Source organism: Poecilia reticulata, linkage group LG10 (genome assembly GCF_000633615.1).
Source record: "Poecilia reticulata strain Guanapo linkage group LG10, Guppy_female_1.0+MT, whole genome shotgun sequence".
Taxonomy (NCBI): Eukaryota; Metazoa; Chordata; class Actinopteri; order Cyprinodontiformes; family Poeciliidae; genus Poecilia; species Poecilia reticulata.
Window position 1 is genome coordinate 15,744,128 of NC_024340.1, and position 21,417 is coordinate 15,765,544.

The 21,417-nt window shown below is 38.4% G+C and overlaps 1 protein-coding gene across 13 annotated transcripts in view; it reads left to right on the forward strand.

Annotated features, from left to right (window-relative positions):
• The first annotated feature begins 249 nt into the window (after window positions 1–249).
• The window catches only part of map7d3 (MAP7 domain containing 3), a 33,167-nt gene continuing 11,999 nt past the window's right edge, over window positions 250–21,417 (forward strand). For 2 of the 13 annotated variants that reach the window (XM_008420697.2, XM_008420698.2), the window contains exons 1-9: window positions 262–409; window positions 11,834–11,935; window positions 12,243–12,323; window positions 12,540–12,703; window positions 13,394–13,505; window positions 14,705–14,788; window positions 16,224–16,331; window positions 17,432–17,533; window positions 17,944–18,042. In XM_008420697.2, the coding sequence (XP_008418919.1) occupies window positions 265–409; window positions 11,834–11,935; window positions 12,243–12,323; window positions 12,540–12,703; window positions 13,394–13,505; window positions 14,705–14,788; window positions 16,224–16,331; window positions 17,432–17,533; window positions 17,944–18,042 (997 nt within the window). In that variant the 5' untranslated portion in view covers window positions 262–264. Of the gene's footprint in view, window positions 410–11,833; window positions 11,936–12,242; window positions 12,324–12,539; window positions 12,704–13,393; window positions 13,506–14,704; window positions 14,789–16,223; window positions 16,332–17,431; window positions 17,534–17,943; window positions 18,043–19,836; window positions 19,963–21,417 lie in introns of all 13 variants that reach the window. The other 11 variants (XM_008420702.2, XM_008420703.2, XM_008420692.2 and 8 more) reach the window with 10 other exon arrangements.

Here is a 21,417-nt window from a genome sequence, read left to right on the forward strand (position 1 = left end):
AGAAACGAAAAATGAAACGAAAAATGAGCTACAATGCAATGCTTTAACTGTTATCCAATCTTTTATTTTTAATTTTTGCTTATTTATTTAAATCAAAATTGCATATTATTTAGCATATTATATCCGTTTTGAAATAAACTTCAGTGACTGCTGTCCATGAAATAAATTCACATGGAACCACATTAGGAAAAGTTCGGCCCATATTTTGTTTAATGGTTTTTCCGTAAATTGGTCAGAGTGAGGCCTCTCCTTCAACCGTCTTTGATGTCCACGTCCCCGCGGTGTCCGAGTCCAACCGGCTGCGATGTGTTGCGCGCCCCTGGTGTAGAAAAAAAAAAAACAGAGAAGGAAAACTTCATAGAAATGGCGGAGAGTGCTACGACGCTCAAAGGCTTGAGAGCCCAGATGGGTAAGCGAAAATAAAACATTAGCTTGTTGTTGTTAGACCTGTTTGTGCCGTTCGTCGTGGTAATGAGTTTATGATGTTTCCAGACAGCCGCGGCCGTTTACCGGGCTGTTTGAGCGGCAAGCTTTCCTGGCTAGTAAACGTTAGCTCTCAGTTCGGTCACCTGCTTACAATGGACGCAGACAAATCTGCAACTTCTCCACCTAAAGCTAAACGTTGGTTTGACATAAACACCCGTCTGGTTGACGTTATTAACTTTATAAAAGCTAAACTAGCTACTTTGTAAAAGTTCCTGTAATTAATGTTAGCCACCGATGCAACTTGATGTTTGTAGTTTGAAGCCGGATGACACATAACGACAGAATAGCAGTATTAGCTTATGACTCTCTGTTTTTACTTTGTTTTATAAATTAATTGGTTGTTGCGCTATTTATGTTAGATAACAACGTGCCATGGATTTACTGACACATAAGAATTACAGACGAAGCTAGCTAACTGCTTGTAAATACCAAACTATCTTATCTATTTCTTCCTTTATAAATTCTGTCAATAGTAAATAATTGTTCATTTCAGTTCATTTTTAAAATTTTAGCAAGTTGAGTGGCTCAGTGCCAGGTCCTACTGCTACAAACCAGTAGGCACATGGTAAATCAGCAGTTTAGCAGCTTCCTGCTTTAAAGTGCTTTATGCTGCATGATTCCCCTCCTTCATGCTCCTGTAATGCTGGTCAGTTGTGTCTGTTTTGTTGGCATATGGCATAACCCCCTCCACTCATAAGGGTGGATAACATCAACAATGGCTGACCTGAATTTCAGTAAAAAGCTGGAGAATCAGTCTCTGATTGGAGAGTTTAAATGTAGAGCTGTTTTTTTTTTTTTTTTAAATAACTGCTCTACATTAAAAATTAGTTCAAATCTGTTTTAATGATGTCTGACCTGCTGATTCTGGGTTGTTTCTCCCCAATAACTAGCAGGTTAGTTGATAGAGAAATAGAGATACCATCTATTTGGTATCTCTATACCAAAAAGATGGTATAGATCAGTGTTTCTCAACCTTTTTATTACCACGGACCGGTCAAGACTTGGAAAATTTTGCTGCGGGATGGGGGGAGTAAACAGTCAGATAAGGCTTCTGCATATTGGTGTTCCCACTAAATCCTGAATATGCCCAATTTGGGTTATCTTGGCCCTTTTATCGCAGCCTGTGGGATTTTCCCTGAGTGGGAACGAGAATACGACCTGCTGAGGTAACCAATCAGAAAGCGCGGTGACATATCGCGCAACTGAGAGTCCAGTGGATATCAGAGATGATATGTGGAAATGTTTATTATTAAATCTAAAGGTCATTATTATGTTTATTTAGTTAAAAATGTTAACTATGAAAAAACACAGTCACCTCAAAATCATAGTGCTGCAAATAGAGCGGCTGCTCCCGTCGTCTTTTATCCAACGCCTTTTCTTTTTGTTACGTCTTTTATCTCTTAAAATGACTCCACAAACTATCACTATTGTTTCTACATCATCGTGTTTTGTTATTCTAAATTCCCACTATGTTGGGAGTTTTATGGATTATCCTCTGGAATCGCGATGTTCGTGACTGGAATCGGTTCGTGTTGCTCCTGCCCGGATCGAACCTGTTGTACTTTTAACAGCTCTGTGGTCACAGATGTTTGGAGAATCGGCCGACAATTCTTAAATCTTGCCGTCTAAACCAGACTTAAGACTCACAAGCTCTACTCATCTCCTCTCCACCACTACCCAAACGTCCAGAAATGTCTGGATTTTTTAGATTTGGTGCATGTTATAAATGCAACAAAAGGTTAATATTTTTCAGTGTTGGGCCTCAGATCACTAATCGGAGCCAAACAAGAAGAAAATAATCGATTATGGTCTTTGTCTGATCAATTGATGTGTTGCTATTTATTTGAGATCATGCTTTTCTTTGTGCTCTGATCTACTGATGATGGATTTTTAAGTTTTCTCTGGACTGTAGGGATGCAGCAAAAATGAACATTTTAATATTGCTGCTATAGCCGATAACCAATATTTACTGATATACATATTTCACAAACTTTTAGACACCTGAAAAAACACAACCACACCGCTGACATCACGGCTGCTTCAGTTAAACTTCCCATAATCTTTTGCTGCATCACCATCTTTGTCATGTAATGAACAAACACTACTTGACCAACCTCCTCCACTTCCCCTCCAGAAACAAACAGCATCAAGATGTTCACTAATATCGGCCAATACTGATGTGTTAGTGTCATTATATTGTGCATCTCCAGTCAGATTTATCAGCCAGCTGACTTCCTTAATTTAGGGAGATCCTTGATCGGCAGATAGTTGCACGTGAAGCCGATCTTGTCTACCTCAACAAGAAAATCAGCCACTGTCCTCTTCTGCTCTGCTGTGAGGGAGGCTTGACTGACAGACTGGTCCACTAGGCCATGTCTTACCTTTGCAGTTTGCATTTTAGACAAAAAAAAAAAATGGTATAGACCAATATCGGAATCGGCAGGGTGGCTTTTTAAAGGTCGTAATCGGCGATTGGCCAGAAAACTGCAATTGGTGCACCCCAAATCTATAATAAAATGTGTTTAAGATTGTTTGAAAGAGGTAGTAAATTGTAGAGTAACATAAAACAAAGATAATCCCAACGATTGCATCAAATCATACATACCTGATCTTTTTATATTTATTTTATTATCCTCAAAAAATGCATCAAAGCATATGCTGTTTGATGCATTTATTGCCTGAAAATGGTGAGAGTTCAAATGTTTTGTGCATTTTATCAATTATATCTATATTTAATTAAAAGAATCAGGCTTTTCAGGACATGAATTGCCACTCAGGGAAGAATTGTCCAGTTCAGTCGGATCGTTGCATGTCTGTTTCTCTATATTTATTTTTCCCTAGTGTGACTGTGTCGTTGATCTTACTTTGGGTTTGGTCTCATGGTCAGAAACCTGCTTTGTTAAGCAAAAGAATCCCTGCATTTTTTGGATGCGGATCCATGTGGGTAGACTGAAGCAGCAGTCTCTATCAGTGCTTTTCATCGCTGCTTTTCTGAGCTCTTGGATGTTTACTGCGTTTGCATCTGTGGGCATGAATGCTCAGCTTGTTATGGCTGCAGCAGCAATCGGGCTCGTGTGTTCGAGCGATTTTTAGGGTATGAGGGAGTTCTCTGCATACCCAATTTGGGTGTAGGCACGTTTTTTTACTCCTGGCTTCAAGTGGACCGCATTTAGAGCTGATCTTCCTGTTTCCCCCTTCACTTTTCCAGTCAGTATTTTCTATCTGGAATTTGCGTCCACCCATTTCTGTGGTTTTATGAAAATGTCCTCTGAGTTTAGAGTTGCGTGCCGGAATTCTGGCTTTGTGAGGAATTAAAAAACGAGTCGTTTGATTGACCTTCAGTCAGACTAGAGGACTGTCAGTGATAAAATAATGTAAGGAATCCGACTCGTGGGCATTGTCTCTTCCACAAGAATGTGAGGAAGGAGAAGATTTACCCTGCAGTTTGAAGGAAATCGCACAGCTGCATGTGAAAATACAAGCTTACACAGACAATAAATGAATAGACCAAAAGCAGAAAATCTCAGTTTCTACTTTTAGTTGTTTTTTAATTGACGTTTGAGTCATGTTTTTATTTTCCTACTTATATTTTTGATTATTTAAGTTTATAGCCTAGGCTAGATCAGTGCATGTACCTATATGAACACACACAAGAATTTGAATTGCAAACTAAGTCAGTTTGTTTGTATATCATCACTAAAGTAATATAAGGTTATGTGGCAATGATGATTTTATATTTATTTTGCCCTTCAATATCTCTTTAACTGTTTATACTATTTCTCTTTAATTTTCATGTAACAAATCTGGATGCACAGACCACTAATATGTGACTCAGTTTAGTTTAACTGATTTAATATCTTGATAAATGTCGCTGTATACATCTAAATATTGTTTTACTATTTTTTTCCTTGTATGAATATTTATTACAAGAGTTCATGGACTTTGCTGCTGTATTTCACTGTACCTAAAGAGATATTTATCTAAAATATTATTTATGTAAAAAAAAAAAAAAAATCCTCCATTATTTGTTCCACATTGGAAAACATTCAGTGGATCAGAAACGCAAAATAAAACCATTTAATTCAATTTCAATACAAGTTTAAAAAAGAAAATCTTAGGAGCTACCAAAAATAAAACTGAAGAAACTATGCATTAATAAATATTAAAAATAGGTCCTATATGGAAAGGTGCATTTAATTCAGTTGCACTGCACAGACTGTCTTTTTTATATATATAGTTTGTTAATAAAACAGGATATATGAAGGAAAATGGAGATCTGCGCGAAGAACAGCAGGAATGTAAACAGATAATCTATTTGTTAGGAACAGCTACTGGTAGCGAAGATCTGCAGTTTTGCCCCTTTGTGCATTTAGGAGATATCTTGGACATAAATCTCAGACAGATGGGAAAGTTGAAGTATGCAGTCATATTATAATATGAGTCCTGATAAGTCATTTTTCAAATAGTTTTGTTTTTCTGCAGGGTTCCAGGTTGACAACATTTATGCTGGCTCCTTTGAAAAACAAAAAATGGATTCTGCTCTTTTACAAAGAAGTACATGGAAAGAAAAGTTAGAAATTGTGTTGATTAAGCAGGATACCTGAATAAAAATGATAAATGCATCTGTAAGAAAAAGAGGTGAACCTGGAGGAGAGAACGCTATCAAACTGTGATGTGTCATCACTTCCTTCTTATACTGCAAATAGCCGAGGCTTACAGTTGCATAAACAGGCCTTGGTAATCCTATAGCAGATTTTGTGTGTGTGTGTGTGTGTGAGTGAGTGTGTGTGTGAGTTAGCTTTTATCTGCAGTGTCATCTGACCTGAGATCCTGAAGGTGACAACATTAGAGATGGTTGGTTGTTTGAGATTTTATTTCTGGTGCTGCAGAAGAATATTTTAGTTATTTTAGATATAATTGAGGATATATGTTAACAGATCTCACATGCTTATACCAGGTTTCATGACACTCCACTTCTGTTAAAATCAAAAAAAGAAATCGGGTTGCCCTCCTGACCTGGGTAGAAACCTGACCCCTCTCCTCCCCTCCTCTCTCTGTGGGTCACCTGACCTTGAGATGGTTGTGTGCATGCAAATTACCCCAAACCTTGAAAAAGGAAATATCCAGCTTAGCAACTCGCCATCGCACTCAGAGCAAACCCAGGAAACGGTGAAATAAAATACTTATAAATGTTCCTCATTTGCCGTTTGGCCCTAAATAATTGATGATGATCAATATTTTAGGTACATTTTCAATGCTGGCCAATGGTTTCAAAATACCACAGCACTCTGGGCCAGATTGTGATCAGTTCTGGTTGGGTCTAACGTTTAAAGGCCAATTTTAAGAAGTTTTGCTCGAATGGAATAATGTCAAACTATTGTTGTGGAGGCCCATGTTAATGTGCTTTAAAGAGAAATAAAAAAGATTGTAATTCAAAGGGTTTTTAAGAAAGGCAGGGAAATATGGCTGGAAAACATATCACCATGTAAGCATTTTATATCAGCCCGTATCAATAATTATCGATTAGCTTTTTGTTTTACACATCCAAAATACTGCCAAACTAGTGATGTCAGCTTTCCTCTTTTAGCCACAGTTTCTTTTTGAGATGTTTTCTTTTTCTTATTTACTTTTTAAGCAGTTTTGGGGCAAAATCTCAAACCTGCTCCAACGTACTCAGGCGTACTGCGAGCACTCTGTGAGCAGTTTAGATTTTATACTCAAGCATATTTCTACATTTCTAGTGACAAATTCCCTAATTTTCCATTACCCAAACGAATACTAGCTAGTTTGTAACTGTTGAACTAGTTGGGCTCCCAGCTCTGTTGAAAACAAAATGTGTGCTCATTTATTACAAGAATATACAATCGGAGAATATAATTTCCTTCTTTTGGGCAAATAAAATGTTTGACAATGAAATGTCTGGAGTTCTGAGATACAATAAATGACGTTAAATTTAAGAGCAAACTGCTCGAAAAGGTGGATTTTTTTTTTTCTAATCCAAGCTGGAACGGTAAAATAGTTATTTCCTTCAAATATAACAACAGCTCTCTAATTGAGATACTTTCAGCCCTACTGAGCAAAAAATGGATTGGATTGTTGTTCTAAAGTTTCGTCTGTTGACGGTGGTTTTTAAATGCTAAATATATGGTCTAACATGCAGGAAAAATATACACATATATTTTTAAACGTCGCCTGCAGGTATTTTGGTCTGCATATTCATCCTGTGACGACGCGTAGTTGAACAAAAGTGTGTCCACTTAAAGTTCTAAATACCACAAGGTCCACCCTTATATTTAGCAGTTCAGACACTTCCTGAGCAACGAGCAATTTAGCTGCAACTTGCTGCAGGGCACAATATGGAGCACAGCTGAAAAACAAGCAAAACAAAACAAACCGGCTCGTCTGACTTTTGAATTTTTCATACATGGATTCACTCGGTGTCTGATTGAGGCTATTAAAATACTACTGTTGATGTTGTTACAGTTGACTCAGACTATTGTAATACAAACTGGCTTGTTTCCTGTTTTGTATGTTTTCTGCTTTTTTTTTTTTTTATGTCCGGGCTGCAGAGTTGAGCGGCTGGGTCATCATTTGCCCCCTGGTGGTCTTTATTGCCCGCTTTATGAAGCCCTTTGGCTCAGTGCAGTTCTGACTTTAATCAATCAGTGTCTGGTCTGCTCCACCATCTTTTATGACCCAAAGTTGCTAAAAATGCAAACATTAATAGACGGCACCTTATTCCTTATTCCTAAGGCAAACGGAGCTGAGATCAGTTACATTATTCAGTTATATACGATAATCGGATAAGAACTGTAAACTAAATTTGAATCATAGACCAGCATCATTTTGCTCAGCAGAGAGAATATTCTGCCTGGTTACAGCCGTTGGTCGGCATGGAAACCAGCCTCCAGAGAGGTCAGCTTCCAGAATGTGCTTGAGATGTTTTAAAGAGTTGGCATTTTGTCTTATCATCAGTAGATGTATGTAAATGTGTGCAGATCTCCATAGTGATGGCGCTAAGAGGGAGCTCCTCTCATTGACTCTCTTCATTTCTATGAGCACACCTGGCTCTCTCCAGTTCGCTTAGGAAACGCTCTCCTCCGCCTCCTTAAAGCTTTTTTTATTCTTAAATGACAGATGCGTCCCTGGAGAGCTGTGTGCATCTTATTCTAAGATGTTTGTCATATTTGCAACCATCCTACATGTTGAGATTGTTGAAACTCGCGATTTGAGTCAAATCATGAAAAGATTCATGTCCGCCTCACAAAGTTCTGCACACTTTGATATTTACATATGCTGTTGTTATGCTTAAATAGTCTGGATTGTCAGAGTTAACGGCTGTCCTTCCTGTCAGCTTTTACTTCCCTCTATGAGGCAGTTTACTGAACTCGAAAGTCTAACATTTAGAGAAAAAAAATATAACTGTATTTGACACATCTCTTTGTCCATGGACCATCTTTTTGAGTCCTTTCTTGCCTCAGAGAGGTTGAGAAGCGTTTCAGTCTTCCTAAGCTGCTCAGAATATTACCTAGCAACAATTACCGTGTCTTTTTTTGTCTCCTTGAATGACAGATTGCATTATGTTTTAGCAGCATACCTGTAGCTTTTTGCAAATGCAAATATATCCCATTAATTGTAAAGTTATTTGTGGTTTTTGTGTTTTAGTGTAATTAGGTCAACTTGAGTATCAATAAAATGTTGATTGATGCAGTGCAGCCCAAATTTGTAACCAGATACCGACTGTTGGTTCACTCACAACTGGAGCAGAAGAGAGAGGATATGATATGTCTGTAAAAGACTTGAACCCAGAGGTGTTGATGACATTTACAGGTTTACATAAACAAATTTGAATATCATGAGAAAATTCTTTTTTTCAGAAAATGAAACTCATACATTATTTAGATTTACGTCTTTATTTCTCCAAATTTCTAATTTTAGAAAATTAGAATATCGTCAGAAAGTTAAATATTTTCACGCCCTAATAACTCAATTGATTCAAAACACCTGTAAAGGTTTTCTGATCTCAGTCTGAGCCAGAAAGCTACACAATCATTGGGAAAACAGCTGAACAGCTTTTTACTGCTGAGAAGTTTCATGGAGATGCTGATTCCATTTTTCAGCTGGACTTGGTACCGACCCACACTGCCAAAGGTACCAAAACCTGGTCCAATGACCGCTATAAAATCAATCTGAGCTTCCATTACACTTCAGCAGAACCACAGACTGATTGCCTCCATGCCATGCCGCATTAATGCAGTAATTTAAAAGAAGTCCTTTAAAAGCCACATGAATGCATAGATGCTATGTTTGAAATCCCAAACAGGTTTTATTCAAGATGTTCAGTTTTAAAACTTTACATCCTTGGGTTAGCAATACATTTTTAAATATTTCCTGATAGAATTTTTATCTGATAACATATCATTTATTTTTTCAGATGTTTTGTTTTTTTTAAACAAACTGATCTTATTGAAAGATAACAGTTCAGGCGAGGGTTTTTTTTCAAGGGAAAGAAAAAAAACATTCTTACTGAAGGAGACGTGTTGCTGTGTAATTAAAATGCAATCTTAAAAACACAGAGCATTTCTGGGTTCCTACTTTCTCCAGAAATTAAATTTGCCAAACATTTTCTGCACTGACAATTGATGTCATATATCATAATTTCATTTTCAAAAATGTTCACTTTGAAGTTCGAGTACACAGAGATTAAATGTAGACCATGACATGTGGGGCCACGGGCAAATATTTATACTTTCTGTCAATATTATTGATAAAAGATGTGACCTTAGGAAGTCAAACGTCATGTGACCTTTCATCTGCCAGGTTTTGAGTATTAATGTCCTGACCTTCTAGCAAATGCTCTGATGGATGTTACTGTGGTAGGAATATTTTATTTAACTGGTTCTAGTTTTGTCCTGAAACGGCATGAGTAACTTTTAATACCCAACATTGGAGGTTTATTATTTGCATTTAAACTCATGTTCTGGACAGATGCATACTGTACTTTCTGGGTGTCTTTTAGGGAATCGTATCCGCTGTGGTATTATTCCCTGAAGTTTATCTGCTCATGTCTGCACTGCGCTTGTTGTAGGGTTTGGATTTCCTCTCAGTTCTGCTCCGTCATCTGGAAGGGAGTTGATTTCCATGCAGACGGGCGGATATATCATGTTACTCTGTAGTGTGAGAAACCATGATTAGTGTTTGTGTGTGTTCAAGATGATTTGGTTACCACACAACAACAAGTAAACTTCATAAAAGCAGAACGTGTAGCATTGTGTAACTTATTCCTTTTATTCACTTGTGATTATTTTTACTGTTTCTGCAAATTATGTTTGAATGTTTTGCTTTATCAAAACATGATAGTCCTTTTAAGAACTTTAATATTTTAATGAATAAAATATTTTTGCTGAAGGCTCACTTTCTATATTTTAGCTCCAACCATGCTCTCTTAACTTTTAGGAAGCATGGTTTCAGTCAGTTTTCCCCTCTGCCAGGATGCAAATTCTGATTTTAACTTAGCAACGTTTCGTGAGCGGACCACACATAACCATATGATGCAAATAATATCCAGATTTTAGAGCATGGGTGTAATTTGTTTAAGTCAATGGAAGTCATAAATTAAGTTTTTCCACTTGTTTAACAGACAACTAATAATGTTTATCTTATAGTACTCTTTGTCGACCATATTCAGATTTGAGTTGACGTTTTATGGCTTTTGCAGTTTTATGTATCAAAGGTACTAGTTTTTTATTCACTCAGTAAGCATGCAGGGGTTTTCTCTCTTTGCTGTGTTCAGCTGTTAAACATAACTGAAGTAGATTTTTCTCATTTTGCCACATTACAGCCAACAGTTTTAATGTATTTGACGTACTAGACCAACAGAAAGTGGCGCATATTTGTGAAATGGCGAGTCAATGGTTTTCATTGAACCATTGACTCGCCATGAACATGGTAAGATCCAAACCACTCCATTGTGTCTCTGGCTGCAAGTTGAGTAGATATTATTGGTAAATCTTGGAATTGCGATAAATGCTCGTTCCTCACTCTTCCTGGTTCATGATACCAACAGTCTGGATGTTAAATTGAAATGGAAATGTGAGTTCAAGACGTTTGGCCAACAGTTGGCGCAATCCAACGAGTCCTTTGTGGTATTGATTTGCACACAGTTTGATTGGAATGATGACTCCCGGTGCAACAGAACCCCGTCTACCTCGTCTTTGATCTGTCCTGTACTTGATTTGTGCCAAACTTCAAACTGGACCAATCTTTTCCCCTTTATTTCATAATTATTTGCCACTTTATGTTTCTCCAACTCATAAAATGCGACTCAAAGTTCAAAGACCAAGTTTTCTAACACTTCTTGTACTTTATAAAATACACCTTGGTGCTTTAAATAAACAGAAATAAGAAGAAATGCTTGTTTGCTAAAGTTTGGGTTTTATATATCATTACTATATGTTCAACTGAGGTCACTGCTTTTGAAAAATGTCAAAAGAATTTCATATTTGGTTTTAGTGTAGGCGAGAGCCTTTCAGGACAGATTTGAAAGTGTCAGTCAATGCTGCGAGAATCACAGGCCTGCTGGTCGTTTTGCTCTGTCAGCAGTTCTGTAGTGCTGAATGCACTGCAACCAGAGGAAAAGAAGCTCCTGATTGATTCCAGGGCTCATAAAAAAATAATCACGTCCTCACCGTTTCCTTCCCTTGCGACCTTTGGGTTCTCAGTGCAGCAGAGAACAATGATGGTGGTAGTAGAAAGTTGTGCTCAGTCAGTACAAGACTAAGCACAACTTTTAAAGGATTGATTTAAGACATTTTCTAATATAGAGGTGGAAAAGAGAGGGAAGGTATGGGTGATTATTCCAAATCGCTCAATAAATATTTTGTAGCGGAGAAAAGCATGTCATTCTTACATGCTAAAATACGCCAGACTAAATAATATCACAATATTTTGAGCTACTATTGTGTTTTTTAAGTAACTATATGGTTATGAATGCATGACACACATTTATATTATCATTTGAAATATAGACTTCTGCAAGATGTTAATTTGCACACAGTAACTGCATTTAATCATATTTCCAAATTTACTGATACTTATTGATTTTCTTGTGATAAAAAACAATGGAGAAAATAGCAAAATTACATTTCCAATCATACTGTCAGTTTTTTTTTATTTGCCATCAATAAGGGAAATTTATCAGAACAATGTTGAATCAAAAGTCTTAATTTTTCATAAGTTCCCACCTCTACCTCATACTACTCTGTATGTAGGATTATGCAGTTTATTCATTCATAATGTGTGTGTAGTTTGATCTGTAAGTCCTGGATGTCTTTGTTTCCCCTCATAGCTGCGGCTGCACAGGCACAAGCCGAGGAGCGGCGTAGCTTAGCAGGGAACAGTCCAGGACCTTCAGCCGTCTCCCCGTCCAAACCTCAGGGCTGTAAGCCAGGTACATGACACCACACACTGACACAGATACAATCAAAGCTCTATCACAGCTTTTATCTTCCATAACGTTAACCAGTGCAACACGATCCACCTCCACCATCCTCCTAGTGTGGCTTAAAGGAGGTTAGTCATCATCTTATTACTGTAACAGTTGCCAAAGCTCATTAATGACAGTCACATGCACACATCTGCTTGCACCATACAAAGCCTTCGTAGCACTCTGCTTCTGTGTAATTCCCTTGCAAGTTGTCTGGGTTGCTGTGCATGGTTTTTAGTTTTTAACCTGCTTTATACCTTCATGTCTTCAGTTATTGACGGCGCCGCACTTAGAGTAGACGACCGGCTGCGAGTGGCGAAAGAGAGGCGAGAGGAGGCAGAGAAACAACAGGGTAAGAGAAGAATATGGCTTACTTTATTTGACGATCAACTGCTTAATAAAAGCACAGCATGCAGTGATTAATCAAGAATGTGTGGCACTGCTAGTTATAGCCTCGATGCCAAATGGCTTTTCAGTATAGAGATTATGCCACACCCATACATGAAGGACTACAGATTAAGTGTCTGGGTTTCAGTGGCACACTTTAACAATCCTTAAATGTTGTCAGCTTTACGGGAGTCCCAGATCATGGAGCGGGAGCGCAAAGCTAAGCTGCAAGTGGAACGCCAGCTGGAGGAACGTCAGAAAAAGCTCGAGGAACAGCGGAAGAAGGAGGAACAGAAACGATTGGCTGTGGAGGAGAAGAGGAAGCAGAAGCAGGAAGAGGAAAAGGTAAAAAGTTCTAAGTTGTTTTCTTATATCACATGAGATATAAGAAGGCCCGAGAGCCAAATCTGACCCACCAAAGCTCTTTATGTGGCTCTCTAGACTCCAAATTACATCAGTAAATGCCTCAGGTTTTCAAAATTCACACAAGATCAACAGATCCCCACATTGTTTCTAATTTTACTGCAATTTTTTCTCTCAAAATTGATCAAAAACAAAGTGACTGCTGCCTGAGCCTTACTTGGTGTTATAGTTCGTGATTGATGCAGACAGTAATAAAAAGTCACATTTAACATCATGCATTAGTGCAAATATTGCAAAAATTCCTTCCAAATATTTCTAAATTAGCCCGTGACTTTTATTGCAAAAAATACAAAAGGAGGACAGGATTTTGATCAGTGTGAAAAATATTCTATATTATTAATAAATAGATGTTTGTTTCAGCATTCAACAAGTGTTTCTTAAAATTAAATATTTTAACAGTTTAATGGGTTTTATCAATACATTCTGGCACAACCGAAGTTATCATCTTAAATTGATCATCTTAGATTTTCTTAAGAGCTAATTTTAAAACAATTAGATTGTGGTTTATTTGTTCCAGCTCTTGTGCAGTGAAGGACATCGATATATTTCCACTCTTGGAGGCTGAAAACAATGACTTGTGTTTTCTTCTGCTCTGTCCTCGTCGTCCTTCAGGAGCACTACGAGGCAGTCATGAGGCGAACACTAGAACGCAGTCAGCGAGTCGAGCAGAGACAGAAGAGGTGGTCTTGGGGAGGATTGTCCGGAGACCAAGATGGACGAGCAGGTACAGGAACTTTGTGTTATGCTGATTAAGCTTTAGGGGTTTTTTGTTTGTTTGAAACATAGTGAACTTTTCAAAACAAGACTTCAAGTTCATAAACATCAGTAGACACAGCATGTTACGTTTGCTTAATATGGATTAAAAATGATTTACAAAAAAATTGCACCATGTTCTTTGTTCCTTGCAAAACTCTTCATACTCTTGAACTTTTCCATGTTTTTTATTTACAACTACAAACTTCAAAGTATTTTAGTTTGATTTTATATGATAGACCAAATTAAAGTAGCGCATAACTGGAAAGTGGGGGGTAAATATGTGGTTCTCAAAACAAATACAAATCCTTAAAGTTTGGTGTGCATTTGTAGTCTGCCCCCTTTATTCTGATACCTCTAAATTAAATGCAGTGAATCCACATTGCCTTTATAATTTTGCGTAGTTTAATCTCAATATAAAAACAGCTGATCTGTGAAGGCCTCTGAGGTTTGTTAGAGAAAATTAGTGATGGAATAGCTTCATAAACATCAAGGATTATAGCAGACAAGTCAGAGAGAAAGCTGTGGAGAGGTTTAAACAATTTTTAAGTTATAAAACAACAGCCTGAGTTAAAACTGACTGTACACTCTTCAATCCATCATCTGAAAATGAGGGAGAGTTTTGTCCAAATGGCGACTTTGGAGCTGAAGTAGAAGATGCGCCCCACAAATATGGTCTTTATGTAAGACCGGCTTGAGAAAAGCCTCAAGTCCAGTTTGTCAAAAACCATGAATAGAAAACTCCAATCATGTGGCATAAGCTACTCTGACTAGATGAGATTAAAATTTAACTTTACATTCATGTGGAAAGTGGATTGGATGTTCACCTTCAAGCAGCTCCAGGACCCAAGGATTATTTTCCTTCCACATCTGAGTTTTATGCTACTTTTTGTTTGCGTGTCTAAAAAGTTCTCAGTAACATGCATAAAAGTTTGACAAAATGTGCAAATATTCAACTGGTATGATTAGTTTTAAAACCCACTGTAAGACACTTGTTATTCAGATTAGTAGCTAAACTTTGTCATTTTTGTAACTGGGAGAATTAACCACAGCTGCATAACTTTCAGGTGTCGTGTACTGTGTGTTATGAATATCGTTCTGTTCTTCGTGTGAAGGATGTGTCCCGTCCTCGTGTTTTTGCTCCACTCAGAGCGCTGTGTTTTCCCACAGGAGATTCTGACGCCAGCATCTCTTCTCCAGTAGCTATAGTTGTCTCCTCTCCCTCGCCAGAAAAGCCACCAAGGAGTGGACAAGGTTTTGTTTGTTAATTTGTTTACCTTTGTGCAGCATGGACTTTCACTGGCACCACAAATGGCTTGTTTACCATCTGTCCTTTCCACCGTCACATGTTGTCCCATCTACTCCTTGCCCGGCACTAACTGGCACTTTTCACTAACAGTTTTTTGTTTTTCTGAGGCATTCATCCAGAGTTCACTAGGTTTGGTTTTTACGTGTGGCTTTCTCACTCTCACTGTTGCGCAGGTTTGGTCAAAATATTGCATTTACTCCTGTTTCTGCTATTTCTAAGAAAATTAACAGCAAGTAGACATATGGAAAAGCAGTAGTGCTCTACCACATACTGCACATTTATTAACGCAAAGTCATTTTACGCTGCAAGCTTTGCAAAGAAATGCTTGGACTGCTTTAAATACTAACTTATTTGCACAACTACCATCAAATCAGGGTGTTTATGCTAATCATGTGTATCTGGAAAAACTAGAAAAAGTTCAGCATTTTGTCACTCATTTCATTGAGTGCAACTTGTACAACATATAGGTCTGTCAGACATGGATTGAATTATTTCAAGCCTTTAATGCTTATAATTTTGATGATTATGGCTTACTGATCACAATTCAATGTCTCAGAAAACTACATTATTGTAAAATGAATGAATATTTTTATGAATGCCCAAACAGGCGCTGGACATAAACTGTTTTATTTAATAACTTCAATAAAATAAGTGGGGATTACAACCAGAATGAGTGTAAATAGATTCTGTTTGAATAGGAAAGGTGATCATCTGTTGCATACTCTTTAATTAATCAACAATATCAAATTATCAAAAGAAAAGAAAAAACACATTTAAAATTATTTATGCACCTTGGTACAAAGTGATTCGTTTATTAGAATAGTGAAGAATCTCATTGATCCACACATTTTACAGCTGCTGGACAGCATGTTAAAAAGTACAATAAGTATGTTATGCATTTCTTCAGAAACCCAAACTCAGAAACAGGCTGTTTATTTCCCTTGTCTAGTACAATAGATCCAAACGGGACTATTGATTCCAGTGATTGCTTTAGGTAATTTTGCCCGGCCCTACAGCTGTGCACATCCAGGTGACACGGCCACTTGGCATTGAAACCTTTCAAACGAAAATCAACAAAGTACCACTATTGAAGTACCACTATTGTCTGTTGTTAATGCTGTCTGGTTAGGGTTGGCTAAACCCAACATCTGTTGTCTGCTGACTACAAACTGGCTTGTTCATGTTCTGGGTTTATATTGCATTAGCTGAATGTTGCATAAATAGCTCATATACCTGGAAGTAAACCTGATTGTTTTCTCTTAAAGGAGTTAGATAGTAGTAGAGCCTGGTAGTCCCTTGCCTGCACCTGAAGTCTCTTCCCTATTGGCTGCCCTCCTGTAAATCCCTCCTCCCTTGTCTGTTCTTCCTCCCTGCTTTTAGCTGACAAGCGCTCCACATCCACAACTAACCTGAAACAGCCGCCCGAGGCTGGCATCAGCAAACGTTTATCCTCCTCCTCTGCCACCCTCGGTAAATCACCTGACAAAAGTAAGTCCTTCCTCTCCCTCCTCCTCCTCCTCAGATTGCTTTCCAGTGCTCTGACCCATACAGTGAAATCCTCTTAATGTTTTTTAGAATAAAGATGCAGAAACTGTGTGATTAACGAGGTTTCTTCCAGCCTCTCCCTGTGTCGGTACTAATTGTCTGATAAATTGAGTGTTTAGAATCTGGTGCAGTTATTTCACATCAGCTCTTTGTCATGTGGATCCATAAAACTACTGCCTGTCTTTACTATTTGTGTCTTTTAATATACTTTTTATGAGTTTTAGTCACCAAAGTTGGGGTCTTTTTACTCCTTTTCTTTTTGGTTGAAATTAGTCATTGCCATTATGTCCATGTGGAAACATGTTTAATTTCAAAACTGCCTGTTAGTTCAATGGTGTTTATTTCTATTATTTTGAATGATTACAGCTTACATCTTTAAAAAAATTCCAAATTGATCAGAAAGCTGTACTCTTCAAAGTTCAATTGAAAATAATAATTGTAATCCATAAAATGCTGTCTGTGTACTCTAAAGTATAATATCTATCCCATATTTAGTTGTGGATTTTTTATAATTGACTTACAGTGTGAATTAGATGTTGCATGTCAAGGTACACCTTCTACTGTTACACGTTTTCCTTCCACTCAACTTTCCGTTAATATTCTTGGATACAAGTTTTTGCTCTTTAGCAGAAAGCTTTTGTTGCTTTCCCTGCAGGTGAAGGTTTTCAGTAACTATTTGAAGGACATCTGTCAAGTCAGCAATTACAAATCTGTATTTATGATCCTTTTTCCACAATCTCCAATTATAAGATGTAACCTATAATCACTAAAGATAATGGAAGCAAATGCTTGAAATTCATCTATATTCTGTTAATAAATGACTTGAATTTAAAACGAAACAATGTACATTTTAAACTGACCCTTTGACATTTTTTCTCCTTGATCTAAATAATTTGTTTTTACCTCTATGCATTTTTTATTATTTGTACTTCGCCTTAAGCATAAAGCAGTAAAATAAAGACAATCTTTAGAGGCTTTTCTAATAATTACTAGACTTTTTTTCATCTAATTTTATCTGTGGGTGTTTGATTATTGTCTCTCAGGTGTTAGGCCGAGGAGTTCGTCTTGTAACCGGTTGCCAAGCAATGGCACGGCTGCTCAGGCCTGTAAGGGAGATGGCAAACAGCTTCAGGTGGAACAGACAGGTGCACACGATCCCCTCTTCTATCCTACCTATGCTTTTAGAACCAAAACCGGGTCACGTCGCATCACTCATCAGAGCGGTGACACGTTTTCAGCTCTGAAGCTGATTTAAACTCGAAACTGAGTGAGCTTTCTAAGTCTTGCTTGTGTGAAAGCCTTTCAGCTGTTGGGCTTATTTCTCCTAAAGTGTGTTTCCGAAGGAAAAAGTTAGCTCAAACAGTGGTAAAGCTTGTCTGTGTGTTTACCCATTATCTCTTAAACTAGGGCATCAGCAGCTGCCAGCGCTGACCCTGGTGACTTGCATAAGGCCAAACGAAACGCACATGACTCGCAGACTCTTTCCTGGGCCTTTTTGCTTGTTGACTCCCTCCGCGGTGTGTGGTTGGCTATAACTCCACTCTCATGTCTGTAGGACGCTCTGTGAAGAAGAGAAGTTCCTCCCTCACACGAGTAAGTGTGAGCAGAGCACAGACCCCTGCCAAGACCGAAAAGGGGACAACGGACGATCAAGGTGGCTAGCATGGAAAAGCAGCATGCTTTGCTCGGGTCGCCTCCTTTTTAACAACAAGCTTTCAGCTTCCTTTTCCTAAACTAAGCACTTCTGAGAGAAATGTTTGTATCAGTTGAGTGCTGTGGAGGTCATGGTTAGTTTTGGCCTGTCTTCTCCTTTTAACCACATCTTTTGCACTGAATGGTCAATTTCTCTTAAAGCAGATGCTATTCTTCACTATACTGTTGTTGTTTGTAATAAAACACTTAGGGCTGGACGATATGGCTGAAAAATGTATCACGATATAAGCATTTCATATCAGTTGTTGTTAATTTAGTTTTTTAGTTTTAAATATCTGAAATACTGACAAACTGGTGGTGTGACCTTTCCTATTTTCAGTCCACGCAGTTTTTTTATTTATTTATTTTAAGCAGTTATGAGGCCCAGTGGCAAAACCTTAAACTGCTGCTAGTCACTCAGAAGGTTGTTGCTAGGTAACCAAAGAATGATTGAGTGAGTTGCTAGGTAACCACAGAGTGAGAGAGTTGGCAGATAAAGCCTCCATCTCCCAGAATGCTGTGCGGTTCTGGATCAAAGTTCAGTGAATATTCTACATATTGACTATTGAATAGTCTATCATGTCTATTGCGATTATACATTATCGATTTATTGTCCAGCCCTAAGAATACTTAACATTTCTGCTTCCCTAACCCTACTCAGTGTTTGTCACTTGTTTAATTTTTTTAACCTTTTTTGTTACTAAGCATTCGTACAGGAACCGTTCTGTTGTGTGTTTTTTGTCTTGTTGTATCAAAGTGATGGTTGTCTTCTCCCTTCAAGATGGCGTCATTGCTGGATTTAACATGCCGTTGCCTCAGTGTGGTGTCTCTCAGTGCCATCCTTCCACAGAAGCACGAGAGCGCAGAAGTAACAACAGCAGCTTGTTGCAGGCTCCGTGTTGCTGTTAACCACAAGTGCTTTTTTTGTTTGTGCTTCAGTCACATTGTCCTGTTTGTGCCAGTGAAACTCGAATGATGTTATTGTCTTGTACAAATGTGTTTTCTGTGTGGTTAACTTAGCTAGTGATGAAGCAGAGCGTTACATCTGCAACCATAAATCGTCTTAAACACAGACTTTCTTATTTTCTTTGGCATGACCTTAACCGTGAACAAACTAAAAACTGAGATTTGAACCTGAATTACCAACCATCATTTATTGATCGGTCATCAACAGATGTCCTGTCAGAAAGGGTTTCCTGTTGAGAAGCTAGTTTTTAAAAAGCTTTCCTACCACTTGAGCTTTTGTTACCTTACAAAGGCAAACCTCAATTTTATGATTCATTTAGCCCCCTACCATTTTCTTCATTTGGGTGTTTTATTTTTGCCACATCTTCATTATCTGCAGTGGAGATGTGCAGCAGAAGTTGCATGGTCACATTCATTCACTCTATCACTTTGTCTTTGGTCTGTTTCTCTTATCACACAACCGTATTCTTCCTCGTTCTTTAGGATCAATTAACGGTTATTTTTTTCATCAGCATTCCTCCTCCTTCTTCTTCAAGGAACCGTTGATTCGGCCTCGCTGTCTAATTTACCTTCTGTTTTTACTCATGTTCAGTTTCAGATCATTTTTCTCTGTGCTCATTCATGGTGACCCAGACAGACAGTCCATGTATGATTACAGAGACTTAACCTTTGGTTCAGTATGATTCTCTGTTAAATCACCTGGTGACTTTTCTTTTTGCCTTCATCCTCCCCAACTCTCATCCACCCATTCCTTCCTCTGCTGTTTTTCGGTGATTTTTCGGCCGTGTAGCCCGCAAGCCACCGGCCAGTACAGTGGATGAAGGGGTCCTTAGTCGCCTGCTCACTCCCACCCAGGCCTCACTAGCTAGGAGCAAGAGCGCCGCCGTCCTGTCCGCTGAAGGATCAGATGCTACAGGTAACCTCCGCTTCGGAGACCCTGACTCAGAAGAAGGATGGCTAGATCAGCACCCCTCTCCTGCCTATTAGAGAAGCTTAAAGTCTCTTTGTACTTCTATTGGATCCTACTGAAATCTTACATTCTTTTAATTCCCTTTGGCTTCGCCATTAGTGGTAGAACTAGAGAAAGAAAAAACATAAATAAAGCCTCTTTTAGCAATTTGCTGTGTTTGCACACCAATTATTTTCAGTACATTGCACTCATGTGAGCGAAAGTATTAAGTAAATATTGACATGAACAGTGTTCCAGCTCACATGTGTGTTTGGTTCTGACACAATTGGCTGTTTGTTGAGCAGCATCCTTGGCCACAAACATTTCTTTCCATCTGACGAGCCTCATGCTCCATGAGATTTACCCTAAGCTGATTACCTATTGGTTCTTGTTACGTCTGAAAAGGTCTGCCGTGTTTTTATGCACGTGTTCCGGTAGTGAGGCGACATTTCAGGTGAATTAATTGATATTTTGACAAATTATGCTATTCTAAAGCTATATCCAGTGTATTGTGTCACTGTGGCTGATGGGAATACTATACGGATATCTCCTTGAATGTTTTAGAAATTATGAAACAAGCACTCACTTTAGGGCTGCCTGGACCTTCTAGTGTGTTGTGTTGTTTATTGACTGGCCATTACCAGCCCATTAACAGCTATAGATCCCGTGGAGCCCAGTAGAGCCGTCGTCCTCCGCAGGAGGGAGAGCTCGTGACAGGGTGTGTTACACAGTCACCACTGCTGCTCCGTGCGCCGTCACAGTGAATTACTGAGCACGTTCGGAGCAATATTGTGACAGGAGGAGTTCTCCAGGTCTCGGGATTATGACGGCTAATCCCCCAATCTGACACAGCAAGCTGGTGGAGAAAGCTATTTTCTCCTCCCAGCTGTAAACATGATTACTATAGTTCCTGATAGCCACTTCCATTCACAAGTAGGCAGGAACTAATTACTGGTTTAGAGGTTTTTAAAAGTTTGTTTCAGTACCACAACAGTTTTCCATAATAACCTTCCTACAGTTTAAAGGGCCCCTACTCTGTAAAATTCACATTTAGTATGTTTTTATACTTCCACTTTGGTCTTAGCTGCTTCTAAAAGCAGCACAAGCTTAAAAAAAACAAAAAACAAACTCCCAGCCATGTTTTTTGGCAGAAAGTTGATGTATTTTGGTGTCTGGAAAATGAGCCGTTTCCAAAACCTTCCAAATGTAACATCACAAATCAGCAGACACCGCTTGTTACCTAGCAACCCACGCTGAGCTCCAACACGTTTGGTCAGCTGGTAATACAGCTGTATGCTCTAGTAGTTATTAACAACATGTCCGTAAAATGGCTAGCAGCAGGATTGCTACCACAGCAAAGAGCCTGAATATTTAAATACTTAATATTAGTGGACATTTATTCTATATTTTATTAATGTATTC